The following is a 24303-nucleotide window of genomic DNA, read 5'->3' as shown; positions in this document are numbered from 1 at the left end:
GCAGTTCCTTTTGTCAGGCAGAAAATGCAACGCTTTTGAACACTAAAGAGAGTGAATTGAGGCTCATGTCGGATAATTTGCTCTGTTCTTGAAAAATTGTGTCGAACATCTTGAGATTCAAATAATTAACTTGCAGTAAGTCACCTTTGAAAAATGTTGTATTAGCATGCAGTATGAGAACTGACAAAAAATTAATTTTGTATGGGTACTACTTCTCTACAAGAACTTAAAAGAGCCTACAGATAACCTTGTGGTTGACTGTTATGTTGAGTGAAAATGCAGTTATATAAATTCTAATTAATCTCTATTCATATTGTATTTGCAGCAAAAGCATGAAAAAATAAAACTCAAATGTGAAATATACATTCCATAGTTATGGGAAACTGTTATTTGCGAAATTGTTGTATCATAAAAAAGCTGTATCACAAAACGACATCACGCCTTCTTTGTATCTATTGCAACGACGACGACTTGCTTCTCTGTGGCCTGGCTTCGTCTAGCGTGGCTCTCTTTCTCTCAGTAGTTACTGACTCCCCATAGCTGCGCTAAATCTAAACCAAGGCTTGAGAGAGTGGTTTAAAACATAACAGACAAAAATTTGATTAGATCATCAGGGTGTGCACCGTGCCATATTTCATGTCGGTTTCATATCCAGTGCTCATAGAATTCCAGTTGTACCGTGTACCCTTTAAAGCTATTTTAGGTCAGCCAATACCTCACTTACACGTGCATTTCAACCAGAAATCTGCAACCGTGGCATAGGCAGGGCAACATTGTCAACAGTGCAAAGAGCCGAAAGGCATGGAGTTGGGTGTCATAGCCGTGCTCTGCTATACACTTCACCACTCAGCTGCAAACGGAGCCAGCCCTCCTCCAATGCCCGTCTTTTGCCTCGCCAAAAGCCATTAAACTCGATTACCTAAACGTGTCCCCGCTTCCTACTTACAGAATTTGGTCAGGCCATTCCGTGCGCCATGGGCAGTGGTCAATTCAATGATGGCCCTTCCCACGGGAGCATTGCTGGCTCTGTTCCGCACAGACGCCTCGGTTACAGAGCCTCACTCACCACTGCTCTGGAGAATTTGTGGAAAAGTTGTATTCCTTACCCGGTCTTTGTTCCTGAAGATAAAGTACAGAAATAAAAAAAATAAGAGCTTCATAGTATCGACAACAATATTAAAAAAAACATTCGCAAACGGTTGCCATTCCAATGGTTTTATAGAGATACTAGCTTTAGCTTGTTGAGTTAATATTGAAATTAGCTGCGGTTGTGGAGTCGTGTGTTTTCTCTACGACACGTTTCCATCAGTTTGCAGACACGTGTGTTGTATCAGGGCGTAGCGGTGCTGTGGTGATTTGGCCTATGAACCTGGCGACCCTGCGTTTGATTGCCGGTCTTGGCCAACATCAATGCCCCAGTGATTCCTGAACAGATCCTAACAGAGCCCCCCTTCACCAACCTGTACTCGCCGTTGTGGTGAAGTATGGTCAGGCAACCTCCATGACTGACATGGGCATAGGGAGGCCTTTATTCATGAGTGGATTAAAATTTGGACTGTTAGAAGTACCACCACAGTCCCAAGACCATCGGCAGTTACAGGGCATCGCAGGGCATTGCAGTTGCATAGAGTTACATAGATATCCATAGAGTTACTACACAGAGACTAATTTTGTTACATAGTTGCATAGAGACTCAGACCACAACCCAAGACCGTCAGCAGTGGTGCCAGTTACAGGGCACACTGCATGGCGGGAATGTGCAACTAACAGAGCAAAATCGAAAATTATTTACACAAAACCATGCCAGAACTTACTGCAAACGGGATAAGCAAGAGCTCTTAAATACATTCACAAAGGTCTCTGAATTAATATTTAATTCACTTAACATTTAATTTACGTGTGTTTATTTACCCACAGTTGCCTTTGCGAGCTGCACAGTAAAAAAGAAAATTATTACAACACAGCAAATAAGTGTAAACATTGTTTGTGGTCAAGTGTAGGTACATCGGTTTCCAAGCTGTTTGGTCAGTGGTGAAATGTGGCACAAACGCTCCTACAGATATTACACTTCGCTATGATCCATTTGTGTAATATTCCATACCTCGCAAAACATTTTGACAGCCCCTCATACATATTATATTTGTCTTCGTGGGAAGTCAAATTTGAAGATGCAACCAGTGGCTTCATGGGTTGGCTTTTTTCGTGACAGATTGATGGACATCTACCAATAAATGCGTCCATTATCTGAGAATCCTGCGTTAATGAGAATTCAATAACGGCAAAATATGCACTTGCTTAACACTGCAATTGCTTAATGGCAACTCATCATTAATTATCATTGAAAAAAATCCGTCTCGGTGCAACGTGAAAATAATCAGCGTAATTTATTTCGTTTGTGTCGCGTAATCAACCATTGATAGAATGCAATGCTGCATTCGATGTTTGCTGCTTGGGAATCAATGTAGAAAAGAGATTACTATGTTTAAAGCAATTATTATGATCACAATTTGGCTTCTAACTCTATCCGATTCTGCAGATATGTTCAGAACTAATGATTAATGCATTGGCGGTAGTTACGCTAATGGCGGGTTTTTGTCTGAGACTGATGGAAGTGATGCCGTAAATGCAACAGCGTTATTAAATTGGTAGCCGTTACGAGCAATTATTCATCCGAGTTCACATAACCGTCATGGGAATAATTGAGACTCTCTTTGTTTTACACGTGTGCCGTATTTTTGCTTTGTGATTTACGGCAAAATACGTGAAGATCCTTTATCTGGATGAAGTCACCTCGGGGCTTAAATCTTGACTTAAAGCTTTCGTGGCGGCAGGAATTCATATTCTTTGGGTCTTTCGGTAAAGTCGCGTAGATAGGTTCAAAGAAAATAACAAAAAACTACGACGTTTTGATCACAACACAAGCGGTCGTCATCAGGACTGATTGTGTTGCCGAAACGTCGTAGTTTTTTGTTATTTTTTTTTAACCTATCTACGTGACTTTACCGAAAGACCCAAAGAATATCACCTAGGGACTGTTTGCGATGATGGTTGTGCCATTATTTGTATTATTTTGAACCTTGAACATTAAAGTACAAGGAATAACACGTCTAAAGTAAAAAACACACAAAGCATAGTCGTATATGGCACTTTCTGTTCCCAGAATGTAATTGAACGTATCGATCTGTGTGCTCATGTCACAACAACATAAAGATTTATTAAAATATATATAGTGAGTAGCGCTAATTAGCACTCTTTGACTTCGACATTTTAAAAAAGGTTGTTCAAGATGTGTCCTTGATGCAGCATGCCAAATACATTAGAATGTTTCCAAGATAGGATGAACATGCTACAGATTACATCTTGTTGGAATAAACGCAGCGCTAAGATGGGTGCATAGCTGATTACACGTTTTTAAGTTGGTTCTGAAACACCATGTTCTCTATATCGTAATGAGCTGCAAACGTACAACTTCATTTATAAGTGTACTTCTGCAGAGGTCTTACGTGAGAATGCAGTTGACATTAGGGTTTCTTCTTGAGCCACCTTACTTAGCGTTCCGAAGCTTCACTTGTCCGCGTAAGTTCATGCGCTGTCATCGTGGCAGTGGCTCGCAGTGGCTTCTTCCGCGCAAAATGTGCTTTGCACCGTGAGCATCGAGCTGCTTTTTGCGCTGGGTTTTTTGTTTTTTAAATCCTTTATATTAAGTTCACTTGCTTGCGTGCTTGCGCGCTTACGACCGTGCAAATCTTTCGGTCGTTTTTTAACCCACTTCCCATGATCCAATCGAGCTGACATTTTGCACACAGACTCGTTTTGCGTGACAATTCATTTTCGTGAAAAAAAAAATTCCAAAATTTTCCACTTTTTAGGAAAAAATAAATTTCATATTTAATTTAAAATACCAATGTGATAAAAATGAAACTCTTACTCAAGAAAAACAGAAATGAATAATAAAATTAAACCGATGCCACGCATATAAAGGATTTATAGTGAAAAACTTTGTTTTTACGGGTTAATTTTTTCTCATTCACGCCACGAGGCAATTCGCGACGCAAATGCCCATCCTGTGCCACGGGTTTTCTTTCGCCCCGGGGGAGGGGATGGGGGCGGTTGAGCGCAATGTTTTACATTTCAGCGTCACCTTTTTGGATCCGGATCTTTTGAAGGGGCCACGTCTTTAAAATGCGCGAGCCGCTCACGACAAGATGCGGAGTCCGTTGTGCACGCATTCAGGATTGCTCAATAATGCATGCCTTGGCCAAGTCCCCCTTCCTCTTCCTGAGCCAGACAACGTCAGGCTATTAGCATGTTGTCATTGGGCTTTTAAAACACGATGGTTTTCATCGCATTGTGCTATTTAAAAATGACATTGTGCAGTTTAAAAAAAAATCACTTTGTACAGATCCGATCGCAGAGAAAGGCATGCGATGCAATCCGATCGATACATAGTAGTAGGTTTTTACCCTTTAAACTGGTACAAAACTGACACCTTTATACAAGGAATCATGTTTGCAATAACCACAACACAAGTAGTCAAAATGCAAACAAAAAGAAACAACTCTGATAATGATAATAATATGCACTGTCCTTGAAGTTGATTGGTCCACACCCGAGACAGCTTTCCTTAGAGTCTCGGGTGTGGACCAATCAACTTCAAGGACAGTGCACATTATTATCATTATCAAAGTTGTTTCTTTTTTTGTTTTCATTTTGACTGCTTGTGTTGTGGTTATTGCAAACATGATGTCTTGTATAAAGGTGTCAGTTTTTGTACCAGTTTAAAGGGTAAAAACCTACTACTATATTTTGCCACTGGTAAAGGAGGTCTCATAGTGAGATCGATACATGTTCGAGTTCAACTATCTGTAGACATTGTGCACGCCAGTCATTCTAAAACTCATAAGCGTGTACGGATGTGTTCTGCGTTATTTTGTGAGGCAGTGGTGCACAAGCACAAAGGACGAAAAAAATACTCAACACATTTGTCAATAAAACTGCCTCAGGAATAAAATATATAAAAACATGTTGGTCCAAAAGTCTCAACACTCGCATTAAAACGTTTAAATTATTTAACCTTTAAGCTAATATCTATTTTGCGTCTTCTTTTTCAGATTAAATAAAAAATGAAATGGAATTTTTTTTACTAAATCGAGACAAAACATAATTGGTGAATGTTCAAAGATTACACCTGTAAGCTCCATAAAGTCCTAAATTCATTTCAAAGGAGAATTCATCTATGCATTAATATCACCTGAAGTCAGTTTGAACATTTGTTAAAATAAATGGAATAACCCTTTGTGATTTGTTAAAAGAAATATATAATAACCCTGTGTGCCCTGACATCTGGGTCACCCTGTACTTAATCTAGTTTTTAGTAGTATTGAAACTCCCAATCGAAGCAATTTGTCAAATTCTAAGGGAGGCCAGAGGAGGATGGGGGTGCTAATGTTTAAATTCCGAGCCCCTATGGCTCAAACGAGCTCACCAATTTGGTGGTTCTTGAGCCAATAATAGGAATTACACATTCCCATCTGCGTAACATTTTTTCCCCTCCTCAGTAGACTCGCTGTTGAATTCCCACGTGTTCTGAGTCGACTGCTGGCGGAAGTTTTGAACCCGCAACGTATCCATTGTCACATTCTCTAATCCCAGTGCTAGCCGCCGGACGTGCGTTACACAGCTACACGTTCATTGTACGTGTGCGCACCACAAGCTGCGCTCGCATATTCACGCCGTGAAGGGCACAACGCGAATTGCGTCGTAGTCGCTGCTCTTGCAGAGCATCGCGGAGTTTACGAGTCGAGAAATTACAAAGCATTCAGTCTGTGACAGCTGAAGGGAATTACCGAATCTTGATTTGAAGCTTTCGTGACTTTCGGTAAAGTCACGTGGGTAGAAAAATAATAGATCACGACATTTCGATCGCAACACAAGCAATCGTCATCAGGTGGGACAACCACAGCGATAAAAAACCGACTTCAGCAGTTTTTCTTGCTGTGGTTGTCCCACCTGATGACGATTGCTTGTGTTGCGATCGAAACGCCGGGAATTACCGAAACTTAACATCGGCTGTAAAGTGGCGCAGTAAAATAGCCGATGACATCTTGCATAAGTCTGCCCTCATGTGTCCGTGTAAGATGATGTGAAATGGACGAGGCTACAAATCGTCCAAAATATGTAATTACTCCACCTGTGTAACGTTGGTGTTCCATGATTATAAATGGAAGAGCTGTTCACTAATTGTTTTGCCGTTTTATCATCATCATCATCAGCCGTGGTAAAGCGACTGCTGGATGAAAGGCCTCCTTGAGCCACCGCCACCGCTCATGATTTCGGGAAACAGCAAAAATCCATCTCGCACCTGCACACACACACGCACACACAGATTTCATTGCTGCATCTTCCTCTGTAAACAATGACTGTCTTTCGAATAAAAACAGTTCACTGCATCGCGCGCTTTCAGGTGCCCCATTGCCAGCGATGCACTGGCCCCTTGCTCTAAATTATTATACCTCCAAAATCTGCTCGAATAGCATCCCCCACCATATGGTCTCCAACGCCTCTTCCACCCCTCGGTCACCAGATTCACGGAGACCGCTCCATTGTATCGGCAATCGGTGTGAATGAGCGGTGAAGCCCAAACGTAGAATTTGCATTTCACTGCCACTTTTGATTATGCGCAACGCCGAGGTAAGGTGGCGTTCAACAGTAAGGATATCGGGGTGCAATGTGCTATTTGCCACAAAGACAAAGATCCCCCGTATAGCCTTGACGGACTATTTTGTCAAGTGCCGTTAGCGAGCACCTATGAAGGCCGCCACGTCACACGATGGAGTGGGTAGCCAGCACCACGCCCGGCCGAGTGGCGATGTTTACACACCGCACCAGGTGCTCATCATTTGAGGCCGAGTCGACCTAGGGGGTAGGCCCAGGACCGGTTCGGATAATCGTCGCCGGGGTGTTCGCCGTGAGGCAGGAATCGAACCCGGGCGGCTGGGTTCGTAGCGCAGCGTAGCGCTAAACGCAAATGCCACCACGCCGCCAGCCTCTCACACACGCTTACGGTACGGTATAAACAAACACAAAAGATACGTGAAATGTTGCCCTGCAGGCGCAAGAGCTGTCAGTCTTTACACTCGCTGGCAATAAAGTATTGCTTGCGAATCGAGGGAAACTATTTTAATATGCGGTCGTGGTCCCATGATATGCTGAGGGTTGTGCCTCGCATTGGAAATGGCATGAAATGAGATTCTGCTTGTGATTTCTTGGTATTTTTTCAAAACGCCTTGTGTATGTAAAATGCATTATTAAAATTTGGATGGGGCCTGCACTGTTTTGGATACGTTTAAATGGGGAAATTTGGAGAAAGAAAAAAAAAGTTGAAAACTTGTCGTCATGCATTGCAGGCAGGAGACCAAAATACATGCACTGCCACTGTACTTTGTTTGATAACATTTTCAAAAAAAGAAAATAACATTGATATTGCAAACTAGATATATTTACGATTGTGATTTAGCATGTACGGCAAAGTGCTTTGTGAATTAAGAAGATACATTTACGCTGATTCCCCAGGGCTACTTTGTTCGTGAGATGTGTCCAATTGACTTCGAAGCACGTGTTGGAAATTACAGCACTGTGTGGACAATAAACCACGAATGTAATGATTGGGGATTTTTTGTGGCTTTATCTGTAGTATGGCTAGACTCTAATAAGGAAAGCTGATGGGTTTTTCCCACAGCCTCAAGTGGGGCAAAAAAAACGATAAGAAACCATGATATTACTGGAGAGATTCTACGAAGATTGATTTGACATGTGCAAAGGTACATTTTGTGGGCCAAGTTGAAGAATCTCTCTGTTGCCGAGAATGATATGAATTTTTTTACTGAAATGAGCATGGGTGGGGGGGGTCTCACAATTTCCATGGTGCAGCCCTGAGCCATTCAGTAGTGTCCATTACACATTGCCATGGCAGGGATACGCTCAGCAAGACGACCGTTTTTGGTGACTCATAATAGCTGGAACGGATGAAAGCTTGCCAAGAATTGAACCTGACATATTTTTTTTGTTTATTTACAACGGCGCTGACCGTTCTGCTTTTGCGCTGCATTTACTGAAGACAACGAGCAGAATTTAAACGGCTGCGTCACGCTGCGGTCAACTGCACGGGCCGTTGTTGAGCACTTTTGCCTGTAAAATGCCTCGTCATAAACCGGTCGTCGTCAAAGAATTAACTGATCCGCCTGAATGTTTGCACTCGCGTGAGGTCACGTGCGCGCCGTGTGCAAGCGACGAAGCTTTTGTTTGTGCGATTTTGCATTGAAAAAGTTGGTGAAACGCCATTCCTTGAACCACGAACACGAAAGGTCGCCGTGCATACCACCAGGAATTTTTTTCAGTCGACTTTTTTGGTTTTACATTTCCTGCATTCGTGATGAAAAAAATATACATTGTGCGATGCCTCGCTTGACCTTCAGACGTTACACACAGCTCCTCTCTCCGTCATCCAAGTGAGCAATGATGTCTCGTCACGCATCTGCGCCCACTCCCCTGCTACTTATTGCGCCTGCACGCGCACAAGCAGAATGGTCTGCGGAAAAACCCTCCCGTCGTGAACTTCCGTCGATTGTTGCACGTGTTTAAAAACAAAAATGGCTTGTGGTGAGGTCTTACGAAAGGCTGGTTGGTGGTGGTGGTGGTGTGGGGGGTGACTGGCTTTTGTCGTCGGAATGTAGAATTTACATCCGCGGGACCGCGAGTGGTGGCGTGTTTGTTGCCTGCGCTGAAACGGTCTCTTGGTGTAAGGGATTCAATGAGGCTTTTGACTCTCACCGCCGATTAGCGCGGTCGCACCTCCGATGAGAGCGGGTTGGCTACGTACGGTGCGAAAGAAGTTCAGCGTACATACGCACAACCATTGCCTTTATTATTTGTCTCATGTTTACGTGTGCTTATTCTGAAAACGCATCAACTCGAGCCGCACTTCGAACGGCTCGTGAGCGAGCGTGTGAAAACTACGCGTGATAACCTTGAAAAGAGGGTGTAAGTGCATTGATTTTTGTTGTTGTTGTTGTTGTTGCACGCATCGGTTTCGCAAGTTTGCCGCTAATTTATTGAGGAGGTGGAATAACGGGCTTGGCGGTGTGCACGTCTGGCCAAGCAAGCCACCTGCATGTAAATGTGTGTTTGTTGTCTATTAACACCGCAGTAGCAGAGGCAGTTCCACCCCACCACCCCAAACACAGGACGGTCGACCCAGCCAGCGAGCATCGAGTGCGTGTTCTGAAGCCTAATGACGTCTGTGTCAATTACCGAGCTCCTCCGCCCAGGCGTACGTACATCTTGAAACACGTCCGTACGTGTTTTAAAGATGCCTCGTCTAGATTCCTAATGCGGCGTTGAACAAAAAAAACGTATTTGCTGAATTTTAATTACAGACGTGTGTTGCGCTGAGCTTACGTTGTGCTTTATGTTGACGTTGTGTTGCACCAACACTCAAATTGTTGCACTTCCCATGCGTCAGACGCGCACAGAGACACGCGGGGGGGGGGGGGCATGGGCACCACCCTCGAGACTTGGCAGCGAGTGGTGTGACGGCGATGTCCGTCGACTCAAACCCGATGCCTGCCTCACAGTGCACGCGTGGAATTGTGCTTCTGAGAAGAGATGTTTCTGTTGACGTCACGCACCTGGGGGGGGGGGGGGGTCGGACATCTGTGACGATGTGTGACGAGGGGGGGGGGGGGTGAGAAATGTGACGTCACATAACAATGCGCAACTTTAAATAAATATAGACAACACGTTCTACTTAATTAAATAGACTTTTTAAAATAAATGTTTTCTCCTACAACATCAGAGTGCAGCGGCACATTAAATACGCACTACAATGACAATAGTTTAAAGCGATTTGAAGCATGTTTTATTTTTCTTTGGGGGGGGGGGGGCAGAGCTTTGTGACGTAATTTGAGGGGGGGGTCTGACTTTTTGTGACGCCGTGTGACGAGGGGGGGGGGGGTCAAAAATCGTCCAAAATCGCGGGACGTCATTTATGGACGGCCGCTGTTATTTGTGTAGGTCGTGCGGACAATAATTTGTCGACGTGACCCCCTGCATTGCAGCAGCTAGAGGCACTGCTGTGCCCCCTCACTGATGCTTAATTATTCATCCTCAAATCGAATCACGACCCCAAGCCATGAAAATTCATTAAATCTCACGTCTTGTATTAATCCCAGCTTTGCAAACACAATTGCTGTTATAATAATGAACAAACTTTTACAAAGAATGTCATCGAAAGTCATTATAATGCTAACTTGTGAATGTGGCTTAACTCTCCAACACACCCACCGGTGTGCTGAACTAGTCACGAATCGACACGTTTTGTTCACGTGACAAACCTTACCGATTGGCTGTGTCGGGTGGTGCCGGGTTTAACGACACAAGTGCTGGGCGCGGAATTAGTCTTCACATGGCCGCGTCTCCTCCGTGCCAGGTCAAATATCCTGAAGCAGAAGATTAGTACTGGTAGGAACCTCCTGGTTACACCAGCCCACAGGGGATTATTGTGTCCGTCCGTCGTGCATCCAAAAATGGGAGGGGTGGGGAGGGGCTGGGTGGGGAGGGTGGGGAGGGGCTGAGTGGGGAGGGTGGGGAGGGGCTGGGTGGGGAGGGTGGGGAGGGTGGGGAGGGGCTGGGTGGGGAGGGTGGGGAGGGGCTGGGTGGGGAGGGTGGGGAGGGGCTGGGTGGGGAGTGACTGGTTGGGGAGGGTGAGGAAGGGAGGGTGGGGCTGGGTGGGGGGTTGGGCTGGGTGGGGAGGGGCTGGTCACCCCGTGGTGCCCTTATAAAACTCAACGTTTAACCTACTCACGCCGGCTTGTGCCCGCCCTCACAGTCGGCTATATTTGCGGAATACACCACGCCGCCGTTGACCCTGCAGGCCATTGACCGAGCAACCCAACGTTCCTACCAGCTTCCTCCGCAGGAATGTGTTGCTGGACGGATACGGTCACATTTGCAAACGTGATTAGTAACGTTGATCATTACCCGTGTAGTATTGATAGTTCACTTGAGGGACTACTGCTGTTGTGGTATTATCTTGGTGTGGTCTGGGACTGTTGTTGTTTTTACTGCCTATCTCAATCTTGATTAATCGGACTTAAAAAATGACTTATTTATATTTAGTGACTTGCTCACCATTGTTTCTCTATTTTGCACGCCTATCGTTTTTTTGGGGGGGTTTTGTTTGCAGTTGAAACTTTACTCACCCCCCCCCCGTGCCCATAATTGAACATTTGTGAAAAAGAGGTTCATAGCTCATCGGATTCCTCCTCGTGCAGTCTAAAATAAAGATTAGGATTCTGAAAGAAACAACGACAGTAGCTGTTGTTTTTTGTCATTTGGAGACTTTCAGTAATGAACCCCAACTTACCCTTGTTTTTAAATCCTTTATATTAAGTTCACTTGCTTGCTTGCGCGCTTACAACCGTGCAAATCTTTCGGTCGTTTTTTAACCCACTTCCCGTGATCCAATCGAGCTGACATTTTGCACACAGACTCGTTGTGCGTGACAATTTATTTTCGTGAAATTTTTTTTCCAAAATTTTACACTTTTTAGGAAAAAATGTATTATATTTAATTACCAATTGGTTAATGGTGGCAGGCAATCATCTGACCCATATGTGGCAGCCATCTCAAGCCAGAGGACGAGAGGACTCTAGCCGCCACGCATATAAAGGATTTATAGTGAAAAACTTTGTTTTTACGGGTTAATTTTTTTGTTACGTATGTACATGGAAAGTTGTTCCCTCAGCATTACAAGTTGCTGATTCAATCGCATTAATAGAATAGCAGGGGTTGTTTAATTAACTATATATTAATCGTACCCTAAATACGCACACGACAATGCAATTGCGTTAAACCAAACATGCATTATTTAACTCGTTGAAAAAAATATTACCCGGGTGAACATTGACATGCAACACTGTGATATGCTGGTGAAAATGTCGTGTTTTTTTTTTAGCACGCAGGTCCACTCAGTCTGCAAAGTATGTTATCCTTTTCGGATACCCACACTAATACTAAAGTAATTGGGGGGGGGGGGGGAATTATAGAGCAATGTTTTTGTTATACCACCAATCTCATTACACTTGCTCCATCTTCTGACACCGTAAGATATGGACGGAGCCATCGCGTTCGCAGCATTCCATCGTCTGTTGAGAAGAAAATTCGGTCGTTGGTTGGAAAAAATGGGTGGGGTATCTACAAATGGATCGCCCCTGTGCAGCAAAGCAATATTGTCAGTGTTGCCCCCAAAGACAATGCGATACGAATATCCACATAAAACAAATATTTTTTTTTTTTTTACAAATGTAACAAAAAAAGGACATACTCTGTGTTCATACTCAGGCATTGTGAAACTCTGATCTTCGTTGAGAGCCAGTGGATGAGAAGTACAAAAGAGGGATATTATGAATCACTGGGGTATCTATAAATGGATCGTCATGTACTGGATAACATTTATAAAGAATATACAGCTAAAGCAGCGCTGTGTGAAAATCCGTACACAAAATGCATAGTTTCTCACGTTGAAGGATAAAGTCGGCACTATTAATGCACCTTTTCTGCCGCCTCGATCGATATCTCATGCGCCATTTGGCCGACCTTGACGTGAATTAAACGGCGCTGTCTGACCGCAGTGCTTTGCCTGAGGTCACAGGTCAAAGGCCACGTTTTAAAAATTTCACCGTTTCCAAAAACGCTCGTATGAGTTCGCTTAGCCTGCCAATGCTTCAATCATCCCTGAAGCGTTAATATTCAAGATTGTTTTCTCTCTCTTTTTTAACAAAGCACTTGGCGTTATCGTCAAGTCATCCAGAATGTATTAAATTCCACAATATTTTTTATTTGTTCTTTGATTCATATATACTTACAGCGCTGTGTTGATCTTCTGGTGAACGAAGGCCTTCCCCATGACGTGTTGGCCGTGTGGGTTGCTTCACCATACTTCACCATACTTCACCATACTTCACCATACTTCACCATACTTCACCATACTTTACCATACTTTACCAGGCTAGTCAGTGCAGGTTGGTGAAGACCAATTCAGGTTTTACCCACCACCGATATTAGCTGTGGCCCGGATTTGAACCCAGGTCGCCGCGGTTTAAAGCACAGTGCATCAATAACCACGCCACCATGAACCCTATCCACCCCCTCCTCCTCCCCCGTTATGGAATATGACGTATATATTTGAGACAGTCTGTAAGATAATTGAATGAGTGTTGCCGAACGAACGGTTCCCAGGCTTGATGGAAAAAGACTTAATTCTAGATTTGAAGTTTTCGTGGCTGCAAGGATCCATACTATTTGGTTCTTTCGGTAAAGTCACGTAGGTGAAAAAATAAAAATAATCAAATTAAATCACGACGTTTCGGAAGCAACGCAAGCTTCCGTCATCAGGTGGGACAACCACAGCAAAAATAACAAAACATAGCCCAACTGGAGCATTGTGTTCGCACCAGCCGTGTCTCAACAGGAGTTTCACCCCCCCCCTACTCTACACCCCCCACCCCCTGCATCTCTCCTCCCTGGCTCTTCCCCCCCCTCTCTTACCTTACATAATCGCTTGTCATAAACAGCTCTCTTTGCCCACTACAGTAATTTTGTAATTTTTTTTTGCTGTGGTTGTCCCACCTGATGACGGAAGCTTGTGTTGCTTCCGAAACGTCGTGATTTAATTTAGTTATTTCAATTTTTTTATTTTTTTCACCTATGTGACTTTAACGAAAGAACCAATGAGTATGGGAAAAGACCTGTAAAGCATGTATATATATTTGTGCTGGCTTAGGGGAAGCTTTTGGCGACAAAGGTCAGCATCACGGTGTTAGCACGAGTGTCTCAGTGGTGTGGCTCAACCTTTAATGTCCTGGGCAGAGAGGCTCGCTTGCGTGTTGGCCGAGTGAACACTTCCTATTGAGTGCGGAGGCTTCTTCAAGTCAATTTCGGCATCATATTTTGTTGTCAAGTGCAATCGCGACGTCCGCTTCCCCCGCCACTCGCGCCAGCCGTGTCGTCGTTTGACTTGAACTCTGCCCCCTCGACCGAAGAGTCGCGCTGCTGAGACGTTTTAAAATATTACACCGTTCTGTAAATCAGCGCGAGTCATTTGGCGCCACCAAGTCACAATTAAATTGACTTTTCACTTGCCGTTTTATTCGGCACGCCAGGGTTGTTTGTTGTTTTTTTTGTCCGCGTAAAATGTCACCTCCGATGACATACAGCCTCATTTACGCCTAAGCGTTGTTCGTCCCCGATGCGCCGACATATACCGAGCACTGCAGAAAGATAACCAATAACATCTGAATCATTGCCTCACTTGATGCAGCTAATCTGGCTGTGACGGTCCCACCTGATGACGGAGACTTGTGTTGCCTCCGAAACGTCGTGATTTTTTTTATTTTATTTTATTTTATTTTCATTCATTTTGATGTTTTACCTACGTGACTTTACCTAAAAAACCTAAGAAGATGATTCCTTGCAGTCACGAAAGCTTCAAATCTAGAATCAATAACATCTGCAAACAGATTCCGAGCAGAGCTGCTGGAGTAGCATTCGTGATGTTTAATTAAAGACGGATGCCTAAGCGTAACAGGACCAACTGCAGCAAAAGTGTCGGGTGACACGTAGGCCTTTAAGGATTAGATCTTCTGACGATTTGATTAATTGCCTTCGTTCAGGAATGTATTTATAAAATGTTTTGGTCGTTGGCAAACGGTAGCACCTCTGCTTTCTGGGTTTATATGAATCCACGACGTGCAACATGCAAAAAGACGTCGATTCCTACTCGCGAAATTTGTTGCGCGTATCATTCACACAATACATTGATGCACCGTTATACCTCTAGTAGAGTGGTTCTTAACCTTTACTGCAGCATTCTCAATCGTAAAAAAAATATGTTTAATGTTAATAAATGCGTAGGGTTTGATGAAACAAAGTAATTTGTACTTACGTGCCCGTGCTTAATTTGTGTTTTCGATGATTTGCCTTCTAAAGAAATGTGGCCGTGTCTCGCACCCTCAGAAAGGGCACCCCAGGTTAAGAACCACTGCTCGAGGGACACATTTGCATTGCTTATGACCAGTCTGCATCTTAAATGGCATGCACCATGCCCCCAGTGCTTATGATGATACCAGGTACTCATTTAAGGCTGAGGTCGATCTAGCTGAGACTCACCACTCGTTCAGATACAACCCGCCACTGATCTCGGTCGTATCCGCGAGTTTTCACTCGGGCTGCCGGGTTCGTGGTGCAGCACGCCAACCACTGCACCACTCCACCACTGCCTGCCACATGCACGCACACACACAAACCAACAAAGATCCCCCATATAGCCATACCAGACTGTTGGAGCAAGTGCTATTAGTGAGCACCTATGAAGGCCGGCACGGCACACGAGGGTGGGGATGGCCAAAACCACACTCGGCTGTCTTTGTCTCCCCAGTGGCGATGTTTACACACCATACTTGGTTCTGATTTTAGGTTGAGTTATCGGAGTTGGAGGCCCAGGACCAGTTCAGATAATCACCACTGTTATTGCCTGTGAGCGGGAATCGAACTCGGGGTGCCGAGTTCGTAGCGCAGCACGCTAACCGCTACACTACCGCTCCCCACAAAAATACAAAACCAAAAAGATTCTTGGGGCAAGTGCTGTTCGTGAGCACCTACGAAAGCAGGAAGGGTACACGAGAGGATGAGTAGCCAGCACCGTGCCCGAATACAACCAAAGACACACACACACACACGCCTCGAATGTGTTTATTTTTCTCAAGGCAAGATCTCGAATTCTACATTTTTACGTTTAGTACGAGCGCGAAAACCTCCGCCGTCGTTATTGTTGTCCTCAGACTTGTGGGCAACGATGTACTCGCAATAGAGCTCTGTAGCAGTCCCCCCCCCCCCCCGCCCGCAGGGGTTGATGCCCACTGTCGTACCGTACCGCGAGACCCGGTGCCCGTTCATGACCCTGCGGTGATGCCCGCTGTCGTACCGCGTGACCCGGTGCCCGTTCATGACCCTGCGGTGATGCCCGCTGTCGTACCGCGAGACCCGGTGCCCGTTCATGACCCTGCGGTGATGCTCGCTGTCGTACCGCGTGACCCGGTGCCCGTTCATGACCCTGCGGTGATGCTCGCTATCGTACCACGTGACCCGGTGCCCGTTCATGACCCCGCGGTGATGCTCGCTGTCGTACCACGTGACCCGGTGCCCGTTCATGACCCTGCGGTGATGCTCGCTATCGTACCACGTGACCCGGTGCCCGTTCATGACCCCGCGGTGATGCTCGCTGTCGTACCGCGAGACCCGGTGCCCGTTCATGACCCTGCGGTGATGCTCGCTGTCGTACCGCGTGACCCGGTGCCCGTTCATGACCCTGCGGTGATGCTCGCTATCGTACCGCGAGACCCGGTGCCCGTTCATGACCCTGCGGTGATGCTCGCTGTCGTACCGCGTGACCCGGTGCCCGTTCATGACCCCGCGGTTGTTGCCGCCTACAGATTACATGCATCCGTCCTCGCTGCAGTGTCGGCTGGTGCAGCAGCAGCATCATCACCATCAGCATTCGCTCCCCGACATCCCAGCCAGTCCCCCCGAAGACGTCGACTCCTCGCCAGGCCCCGCGAGCCAAGACTTCGGGGGAATGCCGACGGGGTTGCCACACTTCCCCGACTACTCGTCTGTAATCTCGGCCGACAGCTTCCTTAGAAAGTAAGTGAATGCCCCCCCCTCCGTCGCAAGTAGCAGGCCGCCGGGCAGAGGTCGCAACCGGGTACCCGATACCCGTACCCTACCCGATACCCGGCAACCCGTACCCGGCCGGGTACGGGTACCCGTTTGCGACCCTGGTGCGGCCGGGTACGGGTACGGGTAGGCCGTGAGTCACTGGTGAGTCACCGTTTGTCACTCATTTACCAACGTCTTGTCTCTTCTCACAATTCAAGTTCCTAGAATCAACCCATCCACGCCTGCAACATGGCTTCATCCCAGAGGTCGCAATCGGGTACCCGATACCCGTACCCGGCCGGGTACAGGTAGCCAAGTATCGGGTAGGGTACGGGTACGGGTACCCATTTGCGACCCTGGTGCGGCCGGGTATGGGTAAGGAATCAAAACCCGTTTGCGACCTCTGCCGCCGGGACAATGCTGCGACCGTGCCGTAGCTTGATGGCGAGTGTCACGAATATTTGTGGTGCGTGGCGATACTTTCAGGGGGTGAATGTCGAGGTCTGCAAGGCACGAGAGGGCTTCAGGTGGGGTGTGTTCGTGTGGTCTTGCTTTTCCTTCGTTGAAGGAGCACAGACTATACACTGGTTTACGAAGCGGTTGCCAGCATTCAGGCAGCTGGAAAGGCGAGCGGTGAAAGTATCAGTCCCTGCACTCACGTCTACAAAGTTGACGATTTGTTTTTCCATTTTCGTGACTGCAGGGATTCATCTCTGTCTTCTCGACAGACCTGTTCTCCACCTGAGGACAGCTGCTTGCATTGTGGCCGAAACGTCGTGAGAATTATTTTATTATGTTTTCTTTTTATTATTTTATTATTTCCATTCTACGTGACTTTACCGAAAGAACCTAGAAGTTGACGACTTGTGTTTGTATGTTGAACTTCTTTGCACCGTACATAGCCAACCGTGCTAATCGGAGGTGCGATTTAATCCCCGTCTGCCGGTCAGTCGTTCTTACAGGAACTTGTCAAAGTAATTTTATTTAATCTTCTAGATTTGAAGCTTTCGTGACTGCAGGAATCCATACTCTTTGGTTCTTTCGGTAAAGTCACGTAGGTAGAAAAAATAATAGATCACGACGTTTCGGTCGCAACAACAAGCCTGACACTGACCATGTAGAAAGAACAACATCAAATGGTCTTCTCACAAACACTCACTCGTGCTGTGCGGCAACTACACCACATCATCGACAAGGCTGAGAGCATTGTGCCTGTAATGTGGTGGTCACGTGACATGCATGCAAAGCATGATGGGAGTCGTTCGTTCCCCGCTGTGTGTGAGCAGCGCACCTTTTTTTGCTTGTCCTTAAAACTATTTTCAGCCTGCACGTGTGTGCGATCTCCTGTTTTTGTGATGTGTTTTCTCATCATTTTAAAGAAAGTGTGGCATTCGAACGAATGCCCATGTTTGTGTTTTTTTTGTCCCAAATATATGTGGGGAGCGGTAGTGTACTGGTTAGTGTGCTACACTACGAACCCGATGACCCGGGTTCGATTCCTGCTCACGGCCAACACCAGTGATGAATATCTGAACCGGTCCTGGGCCTCCCCTTGGTTAACTCAGCCTCAAATGAGTACCTGGTGTGATGTGTAAACATCGCAACTGGGAAAGACAAAGGTAGATTTGAAGCTTTCGTGACTGCAAGGAATCATATTCTTAGGTTTTTTCGGTAAAGTCACGTAGGTAAAACATCAAAATTAATGAAAATAAAATAAAAACAAAAATCACGACGTTTCGGAGGCAACACAAGTCTCCGTCATCAGGTGGGACCGTCACAGCCAGATTAGCTGCATCAAGATGCATCAAGACACTTGATGCAGCTAATCTGGCTGTGACGGTCCCACCTGATGACGGAGACTTGTGTTGCCTCCGAAACGTCGTGATTTTTGTTTTTATTTTATTTTATTTTCATTAATTTTGATGTTTTACCTACGTGACTTTACCGAAAAAACCTAAGAATAAAGACAAAGGTGGCCGGGCGTGGTGCTGGCCACCCACCCCCTTGTGGGCCGTGCCTGCCCCAACAGTTTGTTCAGGCTATACAGGGGAGCTTTGCTTTGTCTTTGTCCAAAATAAATACCCCCAAAATAAAGCCAAAAAAAGTAAATAATTTAACAATTTACCGCCATGGATGAAGGCCTTCCCACGCTTTGTCAGCCACGCTTTGTCAGTAATGAGGGGTGTCTGACGGAACGCTACCATGCCGGTGGTTGCGGGGGTGGTGATGAATTGGTCGACTCAGTGACCTGTTCAGATGTCACTCACCACTGATGTGAGTCGTGTCCAGGATCGAACTCTGGACGCTGGGTTCACAGCACAGAGCGGTAACTTGACCCCCTCTCTCTAATCATCATCCTCATTAGCCATGATTAATTCACTGCTGGATGGTCTCCTTAACCCAATTCCCATGATGTACGTATGTGTACGTCATGGGAACGGAACCGGAAGGAAAAAAATCACTTTTTCGGTACCGAGGCTCCCACAAGGCCATGTGGGAGGGCGTGTGTGCACAGTTTGGCGCCAGCTATCGGAGAGTGCGGTTGTGTCGCTGCGGTTCTCTACGGTGAGTAACAATGTTTTTAAAAACAATGGCGCTATCACGCCTCTCTGATTTAAAATGTACGCTGACCCACTTGCGCGTTCCGAGATTCAGCAGTGAACGGAACACCCACCCTGCAACCTGCAGCCGTCTCAAAACGGGAAAGGTTTAAGCTGTTTCTATCATGGGCGTGCGATGTAACCGTTCGCCTCGCACCTGCACACAAACGGATTTCACTGCTCCATCTCCAGGGTGCATGTCCTCTCCGGAGCATTCCTTCGCTCGGCTACGGCTCCGTCGTTAATCTTGGCCGTCATCACGAGTGGCCTGCCCTGCCCAAGCCTCACTTATTTTTTCTTAACAGTCGAATGCAAGTCTTTAACCTGTTGTGTTCTAATATATGCATGTTGAACTTCTTTTCCACCGTACGTAGCCAGCCGTGCTAATCGGAGGTCCGGGGAAAGGACAACAAACTAAACATGGAAAGCAGTTTTAAAGAAATTAGTTTTCAATCGAGATTTAAAAGGGCATAGCTCCGGTGGCTTCCAAAGATAGGAAGGAAGAGCGTTCCAGACGGCCACGGAAGCACATCTGAAAGTGCATGAGGCGGTGACCGTCTTTGTTCGATGGCAAGCAAAATACATGTCTTTCTTTTTTCTGTCTCTCAATAAAATTCGAAGCATGCATCTCACCACACTTAGTTGCACATTGTTCACTTTTCATTACATTTTAGCGTTGGAATATTGTATATGCAACAGGTGCATTAACCAGTATATATAAAATTGCAGCAGCTCCAATTACTTCTGGAATAGCCAGTGCTATGGTCAGTTGCCTGAATATCAATATATATTGTTTGTCATTTTTATTTCATCTGGCCCTTGGCAATTTAATATCAGTAAATGCAACCATACATTTGCCATCAGGCTGCGGGTTATTGTTTATACTTTGTACAACAAGACTTTAAAGCCAATTTATGAGATTGCAGTGTTATGATCGTATTAATCGCATTGGGGGAGAATTGTGAATAACCATGAAAAAATTTCAATTGGTATTTTTTTAAGTATCTAATAAATGTGTTAACTTCCCTCTTGAGAGCAACCGTGCAATGTGTGCGATATCAAATGCTGTGCTTCGAACGCCCTTTGGTGGATCGAGCGGAGACCACCTGCTTGTACTGCCCACGTTGGCAGTACAGCAAGTAGGAAACTGCCATGCACTGTGTGTGTCATCCTACGAGTGATCTCTGCATCGTCAGGATTTAACGCCCGTGCATAATAATTGGTAAACCCTTGCAATAAAGGGAATGCAGGTCGTGAGCTTACTTTTATTGGGCATTTTGTGATTATAATTATTGTTCCTGTTGCTGCCTCTGTTGTTGTTATTTTTTGCTGGTGTTATTCAATATTCAGAAGATATCTTTCCGGAGCCACTGTGAATCACTTTGGTCAGAGTGCATCTCTTTGCCCGACTCTTATTCGGATTTGTCTTTCGTTATTCCCCTGTGCAACCTCAGTGCAGTTGTTCCACCCTAATGATTTCCATGTGTGTTTGCTTAACGCCTGCCTTTGTCTGCAGAAAAGCTTGGATGACCGAATCAGTTTCCACGGAGCCAAATTCCTTTTCACATTCTGCAAAAGCCAGGCACAATGGCGTTACGCCATTCATTTGTCTCTCCTGCAATAAGATCGACAGTGCGCATGTGGTCAATGGCAGATACACGATCTTTCTGAAACCAGCTCGCTCCCATGGTGCATTCATTCAATCTCACAACCTCCGACATGGCTCAGGCGGCTCCTTGCCCATGTCTAGCCGGTCGTCTATCGAACCAGGAGAGGCAAGCGTCATGCCTCTATCGCATCTCCACTCTCTCTGTCATGTCTCCATGAAGATCGAAATGCATTGTCGTTAGAAGGGTGTGTTAAAAGCCCTTATTTCTATTTCGATTCAAAGCTTTCGTGACTGCAGGGATTCATCTTCTTGGTTCTTTCGGTAAAGTCACGTAGAAGGGAAGTAATAAAATAATAAAAATAAATATAAAAATAATGAAATAATATAATATTATTTTATTATGTTTTATTTTTATTATTTTATTACTTCCCTTCTAGGTGACTTTACCGAAAGAACCAAGAAGATGAAACCCTTATTTCTAATTAATATTTTTTTAAGTTCATTACAGTCGCCCATATGAATTTGCGTATCATAGCAGACAGTGTTCGTTCAAATAATTTACGCCACATCCACAACTTTGCCAGGAACGTTGGTTGCACCGTGAAAATGCGATTGTATTTGTCGATTCATTGTTTGTTTTGCGTACGACCAAATCGCCCAACATGTACCCGACCTTTCTTTTGTCAAGACGCTCTTCTTCCCCCTCCAACCCAGCTTAAATATACGCTCCAAGCTTGGTGGTGTTTCATTCTTCACCTGAGGACGGCTGCTTGCGTTGTGGCCGAAACGTCGTGAGAATTACACCATTGGAACCTCATTTGCCAGTAAAAAATATGATAATTTGTTTTTTACCCTTCTATCGGGCAAACAAAACTGACACCTATTTTATTATTTCCCTTTTACGTGACTTTACCGAAAGAACCAAGAAGATGTACCCGACCCCACCAGATCTCAGAAAGCTAAGCAGGCTCGAGCCTGGATAGAGGCGTGGCGGGGCCCTCATCCAGCAGTGGATTGACTAAGAGGACCGTGGATGTGCGCGCTGATTTTCTGCACGCGCGGAAATTTATGGCTTCACATCGGTCGCCCGTTTAAACTTCACAGTTTTCATATTTTGTCCGTTGGGAGATCGTCACACGCCTTGCCTGCTTCACTCGAGCTTTATTGCCCGCAGCAAATTTTCTACGAACGTGCGCTATGAAATCACGCCTATTGCTCATTCAATCTCTGACAGACATAACGACCACAGAACTCTGGGAATTGTGTCATCATATATAGAAAACGCGATGTGGGAATTGCATATTTTTTTTCTCCATACGCTCGCAAGCGATGTGTTTATCAGGTACTAGCTTTACTTACCCGGCTTTGCCCGGGACTTGGATTCTTGTCTTGGATTCATACACGGCCGATGCGGAGGGTGGGGGGGGGGGATGCGTGACGTCAGCAGGCACACTGCGTGACGCTGCCGCGTGCGGGTGACATCACAGATGTGACGTCACCGCTCACTTGCCGTGCAATATATGCATTATTGCGCCCCGCCTCCCAGAATACAAAAGTCTATTTTTAGACTTTTCCATTGTGTACAGTCTGGAAACTACCCACATGCTAAATTTCAAGTTTGTTGCATGTCGGGAAGTATGCTAAACATTTCGAAGAGACACATATTCAACCTAAGAGTACACATATTCACACATTTCCCTTTTATATACATATAGATACAGGGTAGGCGCTTCCTCTGCCTCGAGTGCCTTGGACTCGTCATCTCTCTCACTCCGCTGTGTTCCCCAAGCTTGGCACCATTTGATTAAAACTTTTAAAACTATAAACTTTTTATTTTACCAGGTAAGGCCCGACTTTTTCATACGCGACCTGGCCAAAGACAATGCAGTTTCAAAAACAATGCATATGTTATATAATTATTGGAGCAGGCTTGTTTGTATGTAGGATTAATGCAGACTTCATGTCTTGCAAAAGGTATCTATTTTGTGTTTGACCATCTTAACACCCGTTTTATTGCCAGAAAGGGTCAAGCTTATTCTTTTTATTTTCATCATAAACAAGCTAACTATTTATAAACATACTCTATGGTTTTTTCGGTAAAGTCACGTCGGTATAAAATGAAATAAATAACGACGTTTCGGGCGCAACACAAGCGTCCGTCATCAGGTGGGAAAGCGGGGTCTGCTGCTGAGGCAGACTGTTTTAAAAAGTTTGAAATGGGTGTAGCTCAAGGGTTATAAAGAGGTGGCCGGGGCTAGTGATGTTAATGTGAGAAATTAGCATGTAACTGTAAGATAGGAGGAGAGCGGCCTCCTAAACGAGGGCACGGAAGTGGCTATGTCAATGTGAGGGATTAGCATGATGTTAACGTGAGAAATTAAGAGGGCACGGAAGTGGCTATGTTAATGTGAGTGATTAGCATGATGTTAATGTGAGAAATTAGAGGGCACGCAAGTGGCAGTTTTAATGTGAGAGATTAGCATGATGTTAATGTGAGAAATCAGCATGTGACTGTAGAAAAGAAGGCGAAGTAGAGCGGCCTCCTCAACGAGCGAGTACAACCCAACGGGTGTAATCCGAAGGGCCTGTGAGTTTGAGAGTGCAATACAAAAGACGTGTGAGCATAAGAGGGCAATCCGAAGGCACGAGAGGGCAATTCAACGGACATGTGAGCATGAGAGATCTAAGAGAGAGGCATGGAGACACAGAGTTGACATATGCAGGTAATACCCACTGGGCTATATAGCTCTTTTTCAGAAGCGATCAGGCCACAAATGATCACTCAAGGAAGTGGCTTATCACGTGTGAATGTATAGCAGCCAAATACCCAAAACACATTTTTATTCTAAATGTGGAAGGAAAAACCAGAGGGGCGCGAGAAAAATCCACGCGACCTTAACGAGAACATGCAAACTCCAAATATGCCGCAGGCGTCAGGGTCGGGATCCAGCTCACGACCTCTTGCACACCAGGCGAGGTGGTTAACATTTCGCCACCGTGGCACCCGGTTACAAATTGTCGCTCACGTTTCCGCACACTTGAAACACGCGCTCACGACTGCACGCACGCACGTACCACAGGCACACACTCCCGAAAACCATGACAGCTGAATTATCTTCGTGCTTTCATATTGGCAGCGACACACACAACACATGGCGTTTTTGCCAAGTACCCGACGTGTAACGGTGGACTTAAGTCGGATGTGTGCTCGTCTGTTCAGTCGCATGTGTGCTTGTCCTGGTCGCGTTCAGAACGGTTTTTTTTTGCACGCGGCGAAAACGCTTTGACACTAACGCAAGGCTTTGCTTATGTATTTATTTA

The 24303-nt window shown here is 45.5% G+C and overlaps 1 protein-coding gene across 2 annotated transcripts in view; it reads left to right on the top strand.

Moving 5' to 3' along the window:
• Positions 1-24303, top strand: part of LOC144947350 (membrane-associated guanylate kinase, WW and PDZ domain-containing protein 1-like) — a 320338-nt gene that overhangs the window by 152311 nt on the left and 143724 nt on the right. For both annotated transcript variants that reach the window (XM_078876623.1, XM_078876624.1), the window contains exon 4: positions 16548-16758. In XM_078876623.1, coding sequence (XP_078732749.1) covers positions 16548-16758 — 211 coding nt within the window. The remainder of the gene's footprint in view (positions 1-16547; positions 16759-24303) is intronic.

Source organism: Lampetra fluviatilis, chromosome 44, assembly GCF_964198595.1.
Source record: "Lampetra fluviatilis chromosome 44, kcLamFluv1.1, whole genome shotgun sequence".
Taxonomy (NCBI): domain Eukaryota; kingdom Metazoa; phylum Chordata; class Hyperoartia; order Petromyzontiformes; family Petromyzontidae; genus Lampetra; species Lampetra fluviatilis.
The sequence above is the reverse complement of the archived record's forward strand: the minus strand, read 5'-3'. Positions and strand labels throughout refer to the sequence as shown.